Genomic DNA, 20,334 nt, shown 5'->3' with positions numbered 1-20,334 from the left:
CCTCAAAGATTAATGAAGTTCTATTTTCTTTTATTCAAATCTCTTCTATTCTTATTCCAAGATATTCATTCGTACTCAAGAACATGATGAATGTGATGAGTAAATAACCCTCATTATTATTCTCACTTATGAGCGCACGTGATTGACAACCACTTTCGTTCTACATGCAACAGAGCTTGAATGTGTATCTCTTAGATTCCCCAACAGAATCTTCGTGGTATAAGCTAGATGGATGGCGGCATTTATGAGGATCCGGAAAGTCCAACCTTGTCTGTGGTGTTCCGAGTAGGATCCTGGGAATCCGGAAAGTCTCACCTTGTCTGTGGTATTCCGAGTAGGATTCCGGTAATGAATGACTGTGACGTGCTTCAAACTTGTAACCTGCTGGGCGTTAGTGACAGACGCAAAAGAGGGATTCTATTCCAGTAGGGGAGGGAACCAACCGGTGATTAGCCGTACTGTGACAGAGTGCGTGAGCATTAGTTTTCACTGCGAGGATGGGATGTACCCATCAACCATGGGTGATGCCTCCAGACTGGTTAGCTGTGCGAGTGACAGCCGCATATGATATTTCCCCGAGAGGATTGAAAGTAGCCACAGTTGATGGTGAACCCCTATACAAAGCTTGCCATGGAAAGGAGTAAGAAGGATTGAGTAGAAGCAGTAGGAGAGCAGGCGTCCGTGAGCCATGCAGCATCTCCATGCGCTTATCTGAAATTCCCACCAATGAATCTGCATAAGTATCTCTATCCTTTTCATTATTTATTTTCTATTTTATTGGAATCTAATTAAATATCATGTTTAAATCCGCCTGACTGAGATTTACAAGGTGACCATAGCTTGCTTCATACCAACAATCTCTGTAGATTCGACCCTTACTCACGTAAGGTTATTACTTGGACGACCCAGTACACTTGCTGGTTAGTTGAACGGAGTTGTGAAAATAAACAGTGCCCTAAGAGTATATTTATTCAAAATCCAAGAAACATATAATGATGATCACAATTTCGTCCACCAAGTTTTTGGCGCCGTTTCCGGGGATTGTTCGAGTATGGACAACTGACGGTTCATCTTGTTGCTCAGATTAGGTACTTTTCTTTTCAAAAATCTTTTTCAAAAATTTTTCTTTTATTTTTCGTTTTTCAAAACTTTATTTTCGAAAATAATTAGTAAAAATACAAAAAAATTAGAAAATCATAAAAATCAAAAATATTTTGTGTTTCTTGTTTGAATCTTATGTTAATTTTTAAGTTTGGTGTCAATTGCATGCTTTTAAAAAAATTTTCTTGTGTTTTTCGAAAATCCATGCATTCATAGTGTTCTTCATGATCTTCAAGTTGTTCTTGATAAGTCCTCTTGTTTGATCTTGATGATTTTTTGTTTTGTGTTGTTTGTTGTTTTTCATGTGCATTTTTGCATTCATATTTTCCATGCATTAAAGATTTCTAAGTTTGGTTTCTTGCATGTTTTCTTTGCATCAAAAATTTTTCAAAATTATGTTCTTGATGTTCATCATGATCTTCAAAGTGTTCTTGGTGTTCATCTTGACATTCATAGCATTCTTGCATGCATTCATTGTTTTGATCCAAAAATTTCATGCATAAAGTATTTTTGTTGTTTTTCTCTTTCATAATTAAAAATTCAAAAATCAAAAAATATCTTTTCCTTATTTCCCTCCAAAATTTCGAAATTTTGGGATTGACTTGGTCAAAAATTTTTAAAATTAGTTGTTTCTTACAAGTCAAGTCAAAATTTCAATTTTAAAAATCTTATCTTTTCAAAATCTTTTTCAAAAATCATATCTTTTTCATTTTTTTTTTATTTTTCGAAAATTTCAAAAATCTTTTTCAAATTATTTTCAAAATATTTTTCTTATCTTTATATCTAATTTTCGAAAATTCACTAATAATTAATGTGATTGGTTCAAAAATTTGAAGTTTGTTACTTTCTTGTTAAGAAAGGTTCAATCTTTAAAGTTCTAGAATCTTATCTTGTAGTTTCTTGTTAGTGAAGTAAATAATTTCAAAATTTTTTTTTGAATTAAATCTTTTTATCTTTTATTTTATCTTTTTCAAAAAATTTTATCTTTTTCAATATTTGATTTCAAAATATCTTATCTAACTTCTTATCTTCTTATCTTTTTCAAAATTTGATTTCAAATCTTTTTCAATCAACTAACTAACTTGTTGTTTGTTTCTTATCTTTTTCAAAACCACCTAACTACTTTTCCCTCTTCTATTTTCGAAAATATCTCTCTCTTTTTCAAAAATTCTTTTTAATTAATTAATTGTTTCATGTTTTAATTTTAATTACAATTCATTTTAATTTTCGAAAATCACTAACTCTTTTTCAAAAAAAAAAATTATTTTCGAAAATCCTCTCTCTTCTCTCTTCTTCTTCTATTTAATTATTTAATTACTAACACTTCTCTTCACCTCTCTTCATTCATTTCCTAACATCTCATCTCACATCTCTGCCATCCTCACAGTTGTGTTTCTTTTTTCCAATCTTCTTCTACCCCCTTCTTCTTCTACTAACATAAAGGAATCTCTATACTGTGACATAGAGGATTCCTTTTTCTTTTCTTGTTTTCTTCTCTTTCATATGAGCAGGAACAGGAAAAAGGGCACTCTTGTTGAAGTTGATCCAGAACCTGAAAGGACTCTGAAGAGAAAATTAAGAGAAGCTAAATTGCAACAATCCAGAAGAGACCTTCTAGAAATTTTCGAACAAGAGAAAGAGATGGCAGAAGAAAATAATAATAATAATGCAAGGAGAATGCTTGGAGACTTCACAAAGCCAACGTCCAAGTTTGATGGAAGAAGCATCTCCATTCCTGCCATTGGAGCCAATAACTTTGAGCTTAAGCCTCAACTAGTTGCTTTAATGCAACAAAACTGCAAGTTTTATGGACTTCCATCTGAAGATCCTTACCAGTTTTTAACTGAGTTCTTGCAGATCTGTGACACTGTAAAGACAAATGGAGTTAATCCTGAAGTCTACAGACTCTTGCTTTTCCCTTTTGCTGTAAGAGACAGAGCTAGAGTATGGTTGGATTCACAACCCAAGGATAGCCTGGACTCATGGGATAAGCTTGTCACTGCATTCTTAGATAAGTTCTTTCCTCCTCAAAAGCTGAGCAAGCTGAGAGTGGATGTTCAAACCTTCAAACAAAAAGATGGTGAATCCCTCTATGAAGCTTGGGAAAGATACAAGCAGCTGACCAAGAGATGTCCATCTGACATGTTTTCAGAATGGACCATATTAGATATATTCTATTATGGTCTCTCTGAGTTTTCGAAAATGTCACTAGACCATTCTGCAGGTGGATCTATTCACCTGAAGAAAACGCCTGAAGAGGCTCAAGAACTCATTGACATGGTTGCAAACAACCAGTTTATGTACACCTCTGAGAGGAATTCCGTGAACAATGGGGTACCTCAGAAGAAAGGAGTTCTTGAAATTGATGCTCTGAATGCCATATTGGCTCAGAACAAAGTGTTGACTCAACAGGTCAACATGATCTCTCAAAATCTGAATGGATTGCAACATGCATCCAATAGTACTAGAGAGGCAGCTTCTGAAGAAGCTTATGATCCTGAGAACCCTGCCATGGCAGAGGTTAATTACTTAGGTGAACCTTATGGAAACACCTATAACTCATCATGGAGAAATCATCCAAATTTCTCATGGAAGGATCAACAAAAACCTCAACAAGGTTTTAACAATGGTGGACGTACTAGGCTGGGCAATAGCAAGCCATATCCATCATCTTCTCAGCAACAGACAGAGAATTCTGAACAAAACAATTCTAATTTAGCCAATATAGTCTCTGATCTGTCAAAGGCCACTTTCAGTTTCATGAATGAAACAAGATCCTCCATTAGAAATTTGGAGGCACAAGTAGGCCAGCTGAGTAAGAAAGTTATTGAAACTCCTCCCAATATTCTCCCAAGCAATACAGAAGAGAATCCAAAAGGAGAGTGCAAGGCCATTGATTTGATCAATATGGCCGAATGCACAAGGGAGGAGGAGGACGAAAATCCTAGTGAGGAAGACCTCCTGGGACGTTCCTCAAGCAAGAAGGAGTCTCCTATTAAGGATCCTGAGGAATATGAGGCTCATCTAGAGACCATAGAAACTCCTTTAAATCTCCTTCTGCCATTCATGAGCTCTGAAGAATATTCATCCTCTGAAGAGGATGAAGATGTGACTGGAGAGCAAGTTGCTCAATACTTAGGAGCTATCATGAAGCTGAATGCCAAGCTGTTTGGTAATGAGACTTGGGAAAGTGAACCTCCCTTGCTCATTAGTGAACTAGATACTTGGATTCAGAGAACTCTACCTCAAAAGAAACAAGATCCTGGCAAGTTCTTAATACCTTGCACCATTGGCACCATGAGTTTTGAAAAAGCTCTATGTGATCTTGGGTCAGGGATAAATCTAATGCCACTCTCTGTAATGGAGAAGTTGGGAATCATTGAGGTACAACCTGCCTTGTTCTCATTACAATTGGCAGATAAGTCCATAAGACAAGCTTATGGAATGGTAGAGGACGTGCTAGTAAGGGTTGAAGGCCTTTACATCCCTACTGATTTCATAATCCTAGACACTAGGAAGGAAGATGATGAATGCATCATCCTAGGAAGACCTTTCCTAGCCACAGCAGGAGCTGTGATAGATGTCAACAGAGGTGAGTTAGTCCTTCAATTGAATGGGGATTACCTTGTGTTTCAGGCACATGGCCATCCCTCTGTGACAAAAGAGAGTAAGCATGAAGAGCTTCTCTCAGTTCAGAGTCAAGAAGAGCCCACACAGTCAAACTCTAAGTTTGGTGTTGTGAAGCCACAACCAAACTCTAAGTTTGGTGTCCAAACCCCATATCCAAACTCTAAGTTTGGTGTTGGGAATACCACACTTAAGTTGACCTGATCACCTTGTGGCTCCATGTGAGCCACTGTCAAGCTATTGACATTAAAGAAGCGCTTGTTGGGAGGCAACCCAATTTTATTTATCTAATTTTATTTTATTTTGTTTCCTTGTTATTTTTGTGTTTAATTAGGTACATGATCATGAGGAGTCACGAAAAAATCAAAAAAAATTAATAACAGAGTCAAAAACAGAAGAAAAAATTTTTCACCCTGGAGGACGCACGGGCTGGCGTTCAACGCCCAGAAGGTGCATCTGGCCGGCGTTCAACGCCAGAACAGAGCACCATTCTGGCGCTGAACGCCCAAAACAAGCAACAACCTGGCGTTAAACGCCAGGATGCGCACACAGAGGACAATCTGGCGCTGAACGCCAGAAACAAGCATGAAACTGGTGTTCAACGCCAGAAACATGCATTACATGGGCGTTTAACGCCCAGAACGTGCATCAAAGGGCGTTTGAACGCCAGAATGATACACGAAAGCATTTTACATGCCTATAGGGTGAAGGAATGGTATTTCTTTTCACCTCAGGATCTGTGGACCCCACAGGATCCCCACTACAGGATCTGTGGACCCCACAGGATCCCCACCTAACATATTCCCACCTTACTTCCCAATCCTAGTTTTTGTGATGTGATTCCCCATGTCACAATTCCCAACATCTTCTTCATCAATCACCTCAATTCCTCTTCCCAATTACCCCATTCACCATTCACATCAACCTCCTCTTCCCCATAAACCCCACCTACCTCCATCAAATTCAAATTCAATTTCCCACCCTTTCCCACCCAAAATGGCCGAACTCCCACCCTCCCTCTCCCTATAAATACCTCTCCTTTCTTCTTCATTTTCACACAACACTAACCCCTTCTTCTCTCATATAGCCGAACCACTCTTCTCCCTCTCTTCCAATATTCTCTTCTTCTTCTTCTACTCTTCTTTTCTTTCTTGCTCGAGGACGAGCAAATTTTAAGTTTGGTGTGGTAAAAAGCCTAAGCTTTTTATTTTTCATTCACCATCAATGGCACCTAAGACCGGAGTTTCCTCAAGAAAAGGAAAAGGGAAAGCAAAAGCTTCTTCCTCCGAGTCATGGGAGATGGAAAGATTCATCTCCAAGAGCCATCAAGACCACTTCTATGATGTTGTGGTAAAGAAGAAGGTGATCCCTGAGGTCCCTTTCAAGCTCAAAAAGAATGAGTATCCGAAAATCCGACATGAAATTCAAAGAAGAGGGTGGGAAGTCATAACCAACCCCATGCAACAAGTTGGAATATTGATGGTTCAAGAGTTCTATGCCAATGCATGGATCACTAGGAACCATGATCAAAGTATGAACCCAAGCCCGAAGAATTATCTCACAATGGTTAGGGGGAAATACTTGGATTTTAGTCCGGAAAATGTGAGGTTGGCGTTTCACTTACCCATGATGCAAGGTGATGAACGCCCCTACATAAGAAGGGTCAACTTTAATCAAAGGTTGGACCAAGTCCTTAGGGACATTTGTGTGGAAGGCGCCCAATGGAGAATAGACTCCAAAGGCAAGCCAGTCCAACTAAGAAGACTGGACCTCAAGCCTGTAGCTAGAGGATGGTTGGAGTTCATTCAAAGATCCATCATCCCTACAAGCAACCGATCTGAAGTTACTGTGGATCGGGCCATCATGGTTCATAGCATCATGATTGGAGAGGAGGTGGAAGTTCATGAAGTCATCTCCAATGAACTCTACAAAATAGCTGACAAGCCTTCGTACATGGCACGGCTAGCCTTCCCCCACCTTATATGCCATCTATGTTACTCAGCTGGAGTTATCATAGAAGGAGATGTCTCCATTGAAGAAGACAAGCCCATCACCAAGAAAAAAATGGAGCAAACAAGAGAAGTTCCTCACGGCCCTCAAGGAGAACATGAGGAAGTTCATCATCAACAAATGCCTCAAGGAATGCACTTTCCTCCCAACAACTATTGGGAGCAACTTAACACCTCCTTAGAAGATTTGAGCCATAATGTGGAGCAATTAAGGGTGGAACATCATGAGCACTCCATCATTCTCCAAGAAATAAGAGAAGATCAAAGAGTAATGAGGGAGGAGCAACAAAGGCAAGGAAGGGACATAGAAGAGCTTAAGGACATTGTTGGACCTTCAAGAAGAAGACGCCACTAAAGGTGGATTCATTCCTTGTTCTTTATTTCTTTCTGTTTTCGGTTTTTAATTGTTGTGTTTATCTATGTTTTGTGTCTTTATTTCATGATCATTAGTGTGTAACCATGCCTTAAAGCTATGAATAAATTCCATTAGTCCTTCACCTCTCTTAAAAAGAAAAATGTTTTAATTCAAAAGAACAAGAAGTACATAATTTTCGAAATTATTATTGAATTTAGTTTGATTATATTGATGTGGTGACAATGCTTTTTATTTTCTGAATGAATGAATGAACAGTGCATATGTCTTTGGATCTTGTTGTTTATGAGTGTTAAAATTGTTGGCTCTTGAAAGAATGATGAACAAAGAGAAATGTTATTGATGATCTGAAAAACATCATGAAATTGATTCTTGAAGCAAGAAAAAGCAGTGAAAAAAAAAAAGGGGGGGGGCGAAAATTTTAAAGCAAGGATCCAAGGCTTTGAGCATCAATGGATAGGAGGGCCCAAGGAAATTAAATCCAGGCCTAAGCGGCTAAATCAAGCTGTCCCTAACCATGTGCTTGTGTCATGAAGGTCCAAGTGAAAAGCTTGAGACTGAGTGGTTAAAGTCGTGATCCAAAGCAAAAGAGTGTGCTTAAGAGCTCTGGACACCACTAACTGGGGACTCTAGCAAAGCTGAGTCACAATCTGAAAAGGTTCACCCAGTTATGTGTCTGTGGCATTTGTGTATCCGGTGGTAATACTGGAAGACAAAGTGCTTAGGGCCACAGCCAAGACTCATAAGTAGCTGTGTTCAAGAATCAACATGCTTAACTAGGAAAGTCAATAACACTATCCGAAATTCTAAGTTCCTAGAGAAGCCAATCATTCATAAACTTCAAAGGAAAAAGTGAGATGCCAAAACTGTTCAGAAGCAAAAAGCTACAAGTCCCGCTCATGTAATTAAATTAATATTCATTGATATTTTGGACTTTATAGTATATTCTCTTCTTTTTATCCTATTTGATTTTCAGTTGCTTGGGGACAAGCAACAATTTAAGTTTGGTGTTGTGATGAGCGGATAATTTATACGCTTTTTGGCATTGTTTTTATATAGTTTTTAGTAAGTTTAAGCTACTTTTAGGGATGTTTTCATTAGTTTTTATGTTAAATTCACATTTCTGGACTTTACTATGAGTTTGTGTGTTTTTCTGTGATTTCAGGTAAATTCTGACTGAAATTGAGGGATTTGAGCAAAACTCTGAAGAAGGCTGACAAAAGGACTGCTGATGCTGTTGGATTCTGACCTCCCTTCACTCGAAATGGATTTTCTGGAGCTACAGAACTCCAATTGGCGCGCTCTCAACGGCGTTGGAAAGTAGACATCTAGGGCTTTCCAGCAATATATAATAGTCCATACTTTATTCGAAGAATGACGACGTAACTTGGCGTTAAACGCCAAGTTCATGCTGCTGTCTGGAGTTAAACGCCAGAAAAACGTCATGATCCGGAGTTGAACGCCCAAAACACGTCATAACTCAAAGTTCAACGCCAAGAAATGCCTCAGCTCGTGAATTGATCAAGCTCAGCCCAAGCACACACCAAGTGGGCCCCGAAAGTGAATTTATGCATCAATTACTTACTCATGTAAACCCTAGTAGCTAGTCTAGTATATATAGGACATTTATCTATTGTATTAGACATCTTTGGTCTCAGTCTTATTTTATTCTTCATCTTAGGAGATCATTGATCACGTTTTGGGGGCTGGCCATTCGGCCATGCCTGGACCTCTTTCACTTATGTATTTTCAACGGTGGAGTTTCTGCACACCATAGATTAAGGGTGTGGAGCTCTGCTGTACCTCAAAGATTAATGAAGTTCTATTTTCTTTTATTCAAATATCTTCTATTCTTATTCCAAGATATTCATTCGTACTCAAGAACATGATGAATGTGATGAGTAAATAACCCTCATTATTATTCTCACTTATGAGCGCACGTGATTGACAACCACTTTCGTTCTACATGCAACAGAGCTTGAATGTGTATCTCTTAGATTCCCCAACAGAATCTTCGTGGTATAAGCTAGATGGATGGCGGCATTTATGAGGATCCGGAAAGTCCAACCTTGTCTGTGGTGTTCCGAGTAGGATCCTGGGAATCCGGAAAGTCTCACCTTGTCTGTGGTATTCCGAGTAGGATTCCGGTAATGAATGACTGTGACGTGCTTCAAACTTGTAACCTGCTGGGCGTTAGTGACAGACGCAAAAGAGGGATTCTATTCCAGTAGGGGAGGGAACCAACCGGTGATTAGCCGTACTGTGACAGAGTGCGTGAGCATTAGTTTTCACTGCGAGGATGGGATGTAGCCATCAACCATGGGTGATGCCTCCAGACTGGTTAGCTGTGCGAGTGACAGCCGCATAGGATATTTCCCCGAGAGGATTGAAAGTAGCCACAGTTGATGGTGAACCCCTATACAAAGCTTGCCATGGAAAGGAGTAAGAAGGATTGAGTAGAAGCAGTAGGAGAGCAGGCGTCCGTGAGCCATGCAGCATCTCCATGCGCTTATCTGAAATTCCCACCAATGAATCTGCATAAGTATCTCTATCCTTTTCATTATTTATTTTCTATTTTATTGGAATCTAATTAAATATCATGTTTAAATCCGCCTGACTGAGATTTACAAGGTGACCATAGCTTGCTTCATACCAACAATCTCTGTGGATTCGACCCTTACTCACGTAAGGTTATTACTTGGACGACCCAGTACACTTGCTGGTTAGTTGAACGGAGTTGTGAAAATAAACAGTGCCCTAAGAGTATATTTATTCAAAATCCAAGAAACATATAATGATGATCACAATTTCGTCCACCACTCTCCCCTCTCTCCCCCATCGATGGGGACAACGTTGGCACTGGCGGCGAGGCGCGACGGGGCACGCTAAGGGCTGAGCACGGCGGCAAGGCCCCCTCCGCTCTCTTCTTCCTCTCTCAGATCTCTCTTCTGGCCGCGACGCTGACCACATGCCTCCCTCCTTCTTCGACTCGACCTGACGGCGGACTCCTAGGCGGCGGCAAGGACTTCGGAAGCGTGCGGTCTACTCAGCGATGGCAGTGAGATGCGACCGGTTGGATGACGGCGCGGCATGGTGGCGAACTGAACGGCTACACCGCGGCACTGCAGACAGCTCCCCTCCAGCTCAACGGCGACGAGACGCGCCTCCCTCTCTCTCCCTCCCGCTGGCTCACGATTTCTTCCTTCTCCGTGGGTATGGGGAAAACTGTGAGTTCTGTGTGGTGACGGGTGAAACGGCGCTGGAGTGAGGGATGAGTGGGTTAGGGTTTTTGAGTAAAAATTAGGGTTAGGGGCATTTTGGTAATTTTACTTAAAAATAGGGATAATATAGTAATTAGAAATAAATTCTAATCCAACAAAAATTAATGTATAGAAATACTATTTGCCCATCAATCATACAAATTATTTTTCGTAAAATGCCCAAATCAAAATAATTAGAAGTAATATACTTAATTTCTTCATTTTTCAAAATAGTAGTAATAATATTTAAAATATTACTTATCTAATTCAAATCTTATAAAATCCTTATTATTTCAAAACTATCAACCTTATACTTTAAATATAGAAAATAATCTAATAATTATAAAATTGGATAATAATTATAACTCATCTCAAATCCAATAAATCAAAACTTGCCTTAATTATCCTTAATAAAATAATCTTTGAAATTAAGGCTATAAATAACTATATGATTTGAGACTTGATCATAAAAAGACTTTTCAAAGATTCTGGGTCTTACAAAAATCATATGAACAAATCTAAATAAAAATAAAAAAAGACTTCATAAAAAATATAGATATAAAAAAGAGTATAATGAATGATAAAAAAACTCATATGAATTAGGAAGTAACATGAACTCTAAAAATATAGCATCAGAACACTAAAAAAAATATAAAACACATTTATCATATAAATAAAAATACAATAAAAACATAAAAATCAAAATATGAAAAAAGTATTAAAAGTAATAAAAAATTAAAATATTTATCTTGACAGTGATTGAAACAAATTTGAAAGATCTTGATGAAAAAAAATTTGGAACGAAAAACCACAAAGAACTATTATGAAAGTAGATAGTTACTTGTATCCTTTTTATAGAAGAAAATGAAGGATAGGGTTGGTAGAAAAGAAATAAATTTCTCACCTAATTTTTTCAATAGCAACCAATCACTATGAAAGTGAAGCTACAACTTTTAGCTTCACGTGAACGTGCATTGAGAGGTGAAATCACTTTTGCGTTAAGAGAGAAGCCCATTTAAGTGTCTTGAATGTCCCATTTTTATATTTGGCAATTGTTTGAAACTCTGAATCCATAAGTGCTTTCACCTCTGAACAAGCTAAAAATTTTAACTTCTGCGTTCACATTGGAAAATGCTAAATTAAATTAGGTGAAAAATTTATTACTTTTCTACCAATTCTACCCCTTCATTTTCTTCTATAAAAAGGATGCAAGTAACCATATAACTTTCATAGTAGTTCTTTGTATATGTTCTTCGTTCCAAATTTCTTTTTCATTAAAATCTTTCAGATTTGTTTCAATCAAAGATAATTATTTTAATTTTTTTTATTACTTTTAGTACTCTCTTTCATATTTTAATTTTTATATCTTTTATTGTAGTTTTTTATTTATATGATAAATATTTTTAATATTATATTTTTGTATTTTGATGTTATTTTTTTAGTGTTCTAATGTCATATTTTTTGTGTTTTGATGTTATTTTTTTATTGACAGTGATTACAGAAAGGAAAAGGAAAGGGGAACTAGGGATGGGTTGGAGAAGGAAAACTAAGGATGGGTTAGAGAAGAGGAAGGGAAGCGTAGAAGGGAAAGAGAGAGGAAAATGAAGAAGGATTGGGAAAGAGAAAAGGGACCGTAGAAGGAAAAGGAAAAGGGGAACTAGGAATGGAAAAGGGGAAGGGAAGCGTGAAAGGGAAGGGAGAGGGAAACTGGGGAAGGGTTGGGGAAGGGGAAAGGGAAAGGGAAAAGGGAACTGGGAATGGGGAAGGGAAAGGGGAGCGTGGAAGGAAAAGGGAAAAGGGGAGGCGAGGGGTGAGGGGTGAGGGTTTTTTTTTTAATAAATATAAAACGACGTTGTTTTTAGTATTCCGATGAACGGAAAATGTCTTAGGGACTACTATGAGTCTTGGAGGACAATTTCGGAGACGAATTTGAGTAATCATTAATTTCAGGGATTACTTTGAGTCTCGAGTACAAGTTCAGGGACCACTTTGAAACTTAACTCTACCAAGTCATAAGCCTTCTTTAACCTCCATGCTCTTCCCAATAGATCAACCATGCATCCATAATGTTTGATTCCTATTTCAATTTCATATCTTTCCATTTTAGCTGCTATTTCTAAAGCCTCATTTATCAAACCATGATGAGCACAAGCAGAGAGCACAATGAGACAGGTTATTGAATCAGACTTTATATTTGATTCCTCCAATCTGCCAAAATCCTTCACCCTTCATTTCCTCAAAATGCTGAGTGCTTTTTCACCAAATCTATTCTGAACATGCCTAACAATCATTGATTCTAAATCTCCACCTTGCATTTTGGAACGCGCTCGAAAATCACCATAGCCTCCTCGACATGGCCCTTCTTGCAATAACCACAAATCATAGATGACCACACAAAGCGGTTTCTCATTGGCATCTGTTCAAAGATCTCCCTGACAGCTTCCATATTCCCATTCCTAACATACCCATCAAATCACAATCCATGTCACGTGTTTTTCGCCTCGTCCAGAACCTTATTGAACAATCTCCTAGTAAAGAAAAGAGAAGAGAAGGGAAGAGGGGTACTACAGAGAATGATTTTTAAATTTGGGGAATAGGGTTTTTAATTTTGATTTAGGTACCAAATTGCACCAAAAAAATTTACTAATCCACATCAACTAGTCGTTACGTACGTGTTACAGAAGAGTCCAGATTAGCTTTTTGGTGGCGCAAGATGGATGAAATGTGCCTGAAAGACGACTCTGCGTCCCGGAGTACAACTTCAAGAACAAAAATGGGTAATTATTAACTCTACGGACTACTTTAAGTCTCGAATATAACTTTAGGGACTACTTTGCGACTTAACTCAAATATTATTATTTCACAGCTTATAGTAGCAAAATATGATTAATTGTTGACATTTTGCACACATATAAATAGGAGATAGGTATTTTTGTTTCTGGTTATTTCTACCTAACTTATGAAATAATGGAATATAGAGATAAGTTTTTTTTGGGTGACTGAAATAAATTAAATAAAGAAAAATAAAACAAACAAGATAAGGAACTGCTTAAATAGAGGGACAGTCCCGTTTAAGACTACTCTTAAACTCCTCCCAAGGTGAAAGAAGCTCCACATGCGAAAGTTGTAACTTCATCGCCATCTTTGCCATAGTATCTGCCACCGTGTTTGCATCTCTCATAATCAAACGAAAGTCAACACGCCAATTCCAACGCATGATATCTCTTATTTTGAGCACCATGGATCAATAAACCCAAAACCATCTTGAGTAACAAGATTAAATGCTTCCACACAATCCGTCTCACAAATAACATCTTGTTGACCCACATCCCAAGCTAAGAGATATCCTCTCCAAATAGCAAACAATTCTCCTTGAAGAATACTATTACTCTCAATCATTCCCAAACACCTCCTTTGCCAACTCCCATTACAATCTCTAATAACACAAGCAAAACCAATACTATCACCCGAACCAAAATAACTAACATCACAAGTAATCTTAAAAGTACCAATGGATGGGGGATTCCAAAACCATTTAGAGTAAACGGAATGGACATACGTTGTAATTCAAAAATATTCCTAAACTCCTTTTCTGAAGTTAATGTCAGACAAATCACTTTTTTCGGAAGCCAAGTTTCATGGGGATTAAAGATGTCATTATTCCTTGCTTGCCATATCCACCAAAGTCCCGAAAAAAACTTGAACGGATGTTCTCTGCTATAATACAAGAACCAGCTCTTCAAATCCAAAAAATGACAAAAAATATCCAACCTATGTCAGACAAGCTAAGTTTTTGGACAAATTGGTACATATCAACTTTTTTTTGTTTAAAAAAAAATCTTGTATAAATCCAACAAAACATGGGAAAATAATGAAATTTTTATTTAAATAAAAAATAAAAAAGGCCAACTTTTTCTCATCTATTAAACTGTATGTGTTTACGGACATAGATACAAAATCATATTTGACTAGACATAAACATTGACAAGATACTAAATTATTATATTTTATATCTTTCCTAACAGAAAGATAGAAAGAACACAAAGACACTAATAAAAAATAATTTTTTTTTATTTTTTTATTATTCTTATTCATTTTTCATAATTATATTTTTTATTATTATATTTTTCTTTTTACATTTTTTGTATGGAAAAAAATTAAAATAAATTAGACTTTCATAATTTATTCTTTCTTATACTTAATTTATCATCAAACAAGATACAAGAACACTAATTTTTATGGCTATCATTTATATTTTATTTTCAATGTCATATCCACCAAACACATCCTTGTTGACCCACACAAGTGAATCAAAACTCAAAAGGATAAATATGCCCCAAAAAATTGGCCCCGACGGGGAGGAGAGTCAGAGATAGAGAGACTTAAACAATCAAATGATGAACAAACTACGAATGTGATACAAATATATATAACTGAATTTGGATGTCATAGAGCTCACCCAAAAAAATAACAATAATGAGATGCCAAGTTTCTAGTTTGTATGGGGTAAAAGGGGTCCAAAATTATGAAGTCATCAGCCCTCATCATCTATTGGGAAAGAAAAATTATAACAAGTTTATATATACAATAAAAGAGATGTTTGTGGCTTCCTAATTAGATTATTAGATTATTTTTCAAGGGTTTGTGGACCTCTTGAAGGATCGCCCCCCTAATTGCTCATTTATTAATTCTTTTATTACCTAATTATTTATGTATTTGTGAAGTTCCATAGCTAGCAAAATCCCCTGCAGCAGAAACAAAAGTCTAATTACTCAAGGTTACACTTAATGTTATTCAATCCTTACTCTTAATATTAAGGTAAATGATATCAACCACCCTTGAGAATTGAGATTAAGTGATATTATACACAGCACTTCACTATTGGCAAAAGTATAAACTAGTCTCCTTAAGATTTAGATTATATGGCTCTCAATACACAGACCCCCTTGATAGCTACCATATTAAGAAGTGTCATACGTAATATCACTTAACCTCATGGGAGATCAATGTCATTTATCCCTAGTGCTATGAAACAAAAGTGTAATTGAAAGGCAAATTAAATTTACACCATAATTAGCAGAACTCATTGGGGTTATCTTTGCTTCGAATGAGAGGGACACCGTCTTCCCTCCAAACTATACGCTCTTCGCACAAAGCTTCGACCACCTCCACATATAACCGGTGTTCCTAAGTTCAAAAATTAAAACATAAGACAACAATGAATCGCTAGGCTTTTGATTACATCAATGTAAAGGTTCATGCATGCCTCTTGTGGCAAATAAATTTGCTAGAACTTTCATTTAGGATTGAACTTGTTTAAAGATATATAAAATGCTATTACCTCCTTGAGAACCCTGGAAGCCAACTCCTCTGCAGTGTCATTAGCCAGTACAGGGACGGCACGTTGAGCAAGGATACGCCCCGTGTCATAATGTTCGTCAACGAAATGAATTGTAGGACCTGAATATCTAAAACCAACCCAGAAAAAATGAAGCACAGACACCTGTCTCCCATACAAAGTGTGACAATTCAAGTGAAACAGCATGAGAAGTTTGGCGAGAAGTGTACCTTGCGCCCGAAGCAATTACTGCTTTGTGCACCTTCAGACCATAGTATCCTTTGCCTCCAAAAGCTGGAAGAAGTGATGGATGAATGTTTAATATGGACTTTTCATAAGCCCGAATCAATTCAACAGGTATAAGTTTGAGGAATCCAGCTAAAAGAATAAAATCAACTTGGAAACTCCTGATAAAGAGAAAAAGTACTACGTTAATACTCAATAGTATGGTATAACCACATCTACGTGGAATATCAAAATTATTGCTTATGCAAAGTTGCAGCTTTTTTGCCATCTCTTCTATACTAATAATGCAGATACCTTTCAATCTAAAAGTAACACATCCGCCTTACGACACAACTTAAAGTACCAGAAACGAACCGAAAAAAGAAAAGAGGAAAAAGAATTTGCACTGAATATTGTTTAATCAATTCATATCGGTAAAGAATTTCACGGAGTATACCATGCCCTTTGTTACTTAGGTTACTTAGGCACTTCCGATGTACTGATTAGGAAGAGTGTTCCAAATCCTGTGACAGACTGCCTTGTGTTTCATGAAAACCAACTAGTCTACTAGATTTTTACTAGTAGATACAAGGTTACAAACCAATAGAACAGATGCACAACAATCATAAAAGATAACAAAATAACAAGTTTATAATTTATAGCATATGTTCTTGGACACATCATGTAGAAATTTCCCATAAATCACAACTCGTGTTTCTTCATATGATAAGTGATATCCAAAAAAGGTGCAAATGACGCTTGAGATCAACACATGCAAATATGAGGATGAAAAATTAGCTAAAAAGATGTTCTTATCTATGTTGATAAAGCTATTATTTTTGCACTTAACAATTTCAGATTGAGAAGGTGGAAAGCAATCAAAGCAATAATCATACTTTCTGCAAGGGCATATTCACTTGGAAGATTTGATGGCTCCGTCCAAGAGGTCCAAAGGAGCTATTGAGTTAAATTTTGTTGCTTCTGAGAAATTCTGGTATATTTATCCTCTATTTTTATAGAAAAGGACATTTTTTTACAACATGGTTGATCTTGCACGTAAGGAATGTGAAAGTATTTCATAAAATTATAATAAAGAGACAGATTAACACATTGAAGAGTAAACCAAAAAAAGCAATTGCAGTAAATGAAACAAAGAAGCACTGCACTGCACCACACCTTAGTGTGTCAACAAGCTCACTTGGAGATAGCCCATCAGATCCATCCTTTACTTTAGGGAACAAAACAACTGGGATACCATTATTTCTTGCATACTCAGCACCTCCACAATCTGGAATAAAACAAATGAACAAAAGAAACTTTCAGTACACCAAGACACAAAAGGTTAAGTAAATAACATACTTCCAACTTTCGCAGATAAAGTGCACTTTGGAAGAGCAAATGTTCTAATCCACCAAAAAAAAAGAGAAAAAAAGTGTTTCCTTTTTGTTTTAAATGAAGGAAAAAGATGGCAATGATTTCGTCCCTTATCAAATTTCTTCAACATTTCACTCTGAAAATGATGGCACAAATACAATAACACATCATGTAAGACAGGTTCAGTTCAGCTTATTTATCTTTGGTAGTTGTCCTCTAAACTAAGCTCAGTATGTACATCAGTACATGAATAGATTCACATAGTTTCTAATGATTGGTGAACGTATTCTCAGATTGCAGCATCTAATAGAAATATTGAGTTCAGCTCATTCATCCGTAATATATAAAATAAATTAATAAAGTACTAAACTCTCTAACTCTTTTAAAAGTTCATATAAATAAAAGAATTTTATTTAGTTAACAAAAAGTAATTTACTTTTACCAAAATAAGCTAAAACATTCGAACCCTTAATCCAAGTAGTCTCATTTAAAAAACTATCATTGAAGAATACAAGAAATATAAAAATTAAAACATAAGAAGCAATGAAAAAGTTCAAGGATTTGAAGCATACCATGTTTATTTGTGACCAAAACAAGAACATCACCATGGAGTAAACCCTTCAACGAAGCCTCGTGAATGGACTTGAAGTTGGACCCTCCACCGGACACGAACACTGCCAGCTTCTTCCTCCTCGCCGGCATAGTGGCCCCAACTTTCACCTCCGCTGCTTCTTCTTCTATCGTCCTCCTTACACAAAAGACCCTCTTCTTCTTTCCCTCAGTGTAACTGCACCCCAATCTCTGAATCCCAAGGTTCTTGGGCCCAACACAAGGTAAAGTATGAAGCTTTTTATGAGAAGGTAGCAGGAGTGACGAGGGTTTGGGGCAAAACCTAGAGAGGATTTGTTGAGCTTCCATGGGAATTGTATGTTCCGAAAAGGAAAGGAAAAAATAGGATAATGTTACAATTCTGTGTATGTGTGAGGAGGAGCTTTTGTTGGAGTCAGGTGGGAAGGCCAAAAACGGTGGCGTTTGGCGTTTGAGGAGATGATCAGATGACACACAACACACAAGACTGCTTTACATGTATGGCAATTTTTTTTTTAGTTGGGTTTTCTCCTAAAACACCTATCTTATTCCAACAGCACAAAACCCTAAACCCTTTTTCAGGCTTTCCACCAAAAGCCTCCGAAGCCTAAACACAGAGGGAAGAAAAACTTATAAAAAAATAAAAAGTAAATAAAAGAACCACAAGCACAGCACCTATTATCTAATAAAACTATCAAATATCAATGAAAACTTCTTCCAGTTCCAATCTCTTGATTCACAGAACCTATTAGCATCAATATTACATACAAAATTACAAATGCAATTCAGCTAGACCTACTACAAATTAAACCAATCAGTTGTACATACAATGATACAAATACAATTAGCATCAATACATTAAAACAGCCAAAAAAAAGTATAAAAATCAATTAAGAATAACTAAATAAATAATCTCACCTACAGCAGAAGCAGAAAGCCAGAAACAGAGTCAGGGACGATTTTCCAACTTGGGGTCGTTGCAGTGTTCACCGTTGCAGAGCAAGCCACCGGCGAGAGAGAGCAGAGCTTCGGCACGAGCTGAGCTTCGAAGAGTTGCCAACACGATGACGACGGGAAAGCAGAGGCAGACGAGGCACGAGGCGGAGGCAGAGACAGGCGAGGTACGGCGGAGCCAAGGAGGCCGGGATGACACAGACGGAGGAGGCAGAGACGAGCAGAGGAGCGGAGGAAGCAGAGGCGAGCAAACACTGACGGCGCGGGGGAGAAACAGAGGAGCCGGCGAGGAGAGTGACGAGTGACGACCTCCGTTGTTGGCTGTCGTTGTGTTCGGCAGTGACCGTGCGGTGAGTGAAGTAGAGAGGTGAGAGTGAGTGTCTGAGTGAACCTTGGGATTCTTGGGAGAGCGTGACTTGAGGTTGAGGTTGGGGTTGTCGTTAAGCACAACCTCGTGAAAATTTGTTCCTTAGTGATTTTAATTTTGAATTAAAATTAGTTATTGAAAAAAAAAAGTTAGATCTTTAGAGAAATTATTGGATTTGGTATCATAAGTTATACCCGAACTTTAATTTAGTCTTTAAAATTTTAATTGTCTTTATTATAGATTTTTTAAATTTTAATTACGTTAGTTTTCGGATATTTCTATCACAGAATCATTATTGGAGAAATAAGGTGTATAACAAAACAGAATATTATGCTAGACTCCACTGGAACGCTGTTTTAGTAAAGCCCAAAACAAGTAAACAACATCATATCATATTTTGAGACAGCAAACGTTTTAGTTAAACTAGCACTATACCATATTCTCCCCCTAATAGGACTAATCTTCTTTCTCTTCTCTTTAATGATGTTGTTCTGAGTTTGACTTATCAGATTCATTGAAGTCACGATTCTCTTCTCTTCAACCACTTCGCATTGTATGACCGACTTCTCTTCACCTATGTTGACTAAATTTGAAGTAAGAAAATAGTAAAAAAAAAAACTTCTATATCCAAGATGATGCTTTATTTTTTTCTTCACTTTTGGTTCCTCTTCTTTTTTTATGCATTCTAACTAAATGCATTTTGCTTTGCATGTTAGTATATGTTAATTTTGTGCTTATTCTCTATTAAGGTTTATGTTTTCAGTGACTACCATTTAATTTCTTGACTTATTAGTTAGATGTTTGATCATTTCCTGTTTCTGTATCATTAATTGATTTTAAGTATTCTAGGAATTTTTTTTATTAGGGTTTTAACATTGGTATGTTTGTCTGATAATCAATGGAATAAAAAATAAAAAGATAAAATCATATTGTCATATGCGATATGTTACATTTGATTCTTCCTCTGTTTTATTTATAAGAGAGGTACAATTTTATCAAAGTCTTAATCTCTATATGTAGTTAAGTTAATTAAGTCAATTGCTTCTTGTATCTTGTAACATAGAGTAATTGATTCAGAAGAGTTAATTATTAATTGTATATGGAGTAGTTGATCTGAT

The 20,334-nt window shown here is 36.9% G+C and overlaps 1 protein-coding gene across 1 annotated transcript; it reads right to left on the bottom strand.

Annotated features, from left to right (window-relative positions):
• Window positions 1-14,775: 14,775 nt before the first annotated feature.
• Window positions 14,776-19,288, bottom strand: LOC130932791 (phosphoribosylglycinamide formyltransferase, chloroplastic-like). Its single transcript, XM_057862207.1, has 7 exons — window positions 18,814-19,288; window positions 17,880-18,502; window positions 17,110-17,221; window positions 15,939-16,115; window positions 15,712-15,838; window positions 15,439-15,557; window positions 14,776-15,115 (listed from the first exon to the last, which is right to left on the bottom strand). The coding sequence occupies exons 2-6, from the start codon at window positions 18,223-18,225 to the stop codon at window positions 15,444-15,446; spliced, it is 876 nt and encodes a 291-aa protein (XP_057718190.1). The 5' UTR covers window positions 18,226-18,502; window positions 18,814-19,288; the 3' UTR covers window positions 14,776-15,115; window positions 15,439-15,443.
• Between the last annotated feature and the right edge of the window lie 1,046 nt (window positions 19,289-20,334).

The sequence above is a fragment of the Arachis stenosperma genome, chromosome 6, assembly GCF_014773155.1.
Source record: "Arachis stenosperma cultivar V10309 chromosome 6, arast.V10309.gnm1.PFL2, whole genome shotgun sequence".
NCBI classification, from domain to species: Eukaryota; Viridiplantae; Streptophyta; class Magnoliopsida; order Fabales; family Fabaceae; genus Arachis; species Arachis stenosperma.
This window is presented reverse-complemented; position numbering and strand designations above follow the sequence as displayed.

Excerpts from the sequence above, each read along its gene's own strand:
- LOC130932791 (XM_057862207.1), bottom strand. The coding sequence starts at position 18,225 with ATGGAAGCTCAACAAATCCTCTCTAGGTTTTGCCCCAAACCCTCGTCA. Across the intron at positions 17,222-17,879 it reads TTTGGTCACAAATAAACATG|ATTGTGGAGGTGCTGAGTAT; the intron begins GTATGCTTCAAA and ends GTTTTATTCCAG. Across the intron at positions 15,839-15,938 it reads GTAATTGCTTCGGGCGCAAG|ATATTCAGGTCCTACAATTC; the intron begins GTACACTTCTCG and ends GGTTGGTTTTAG.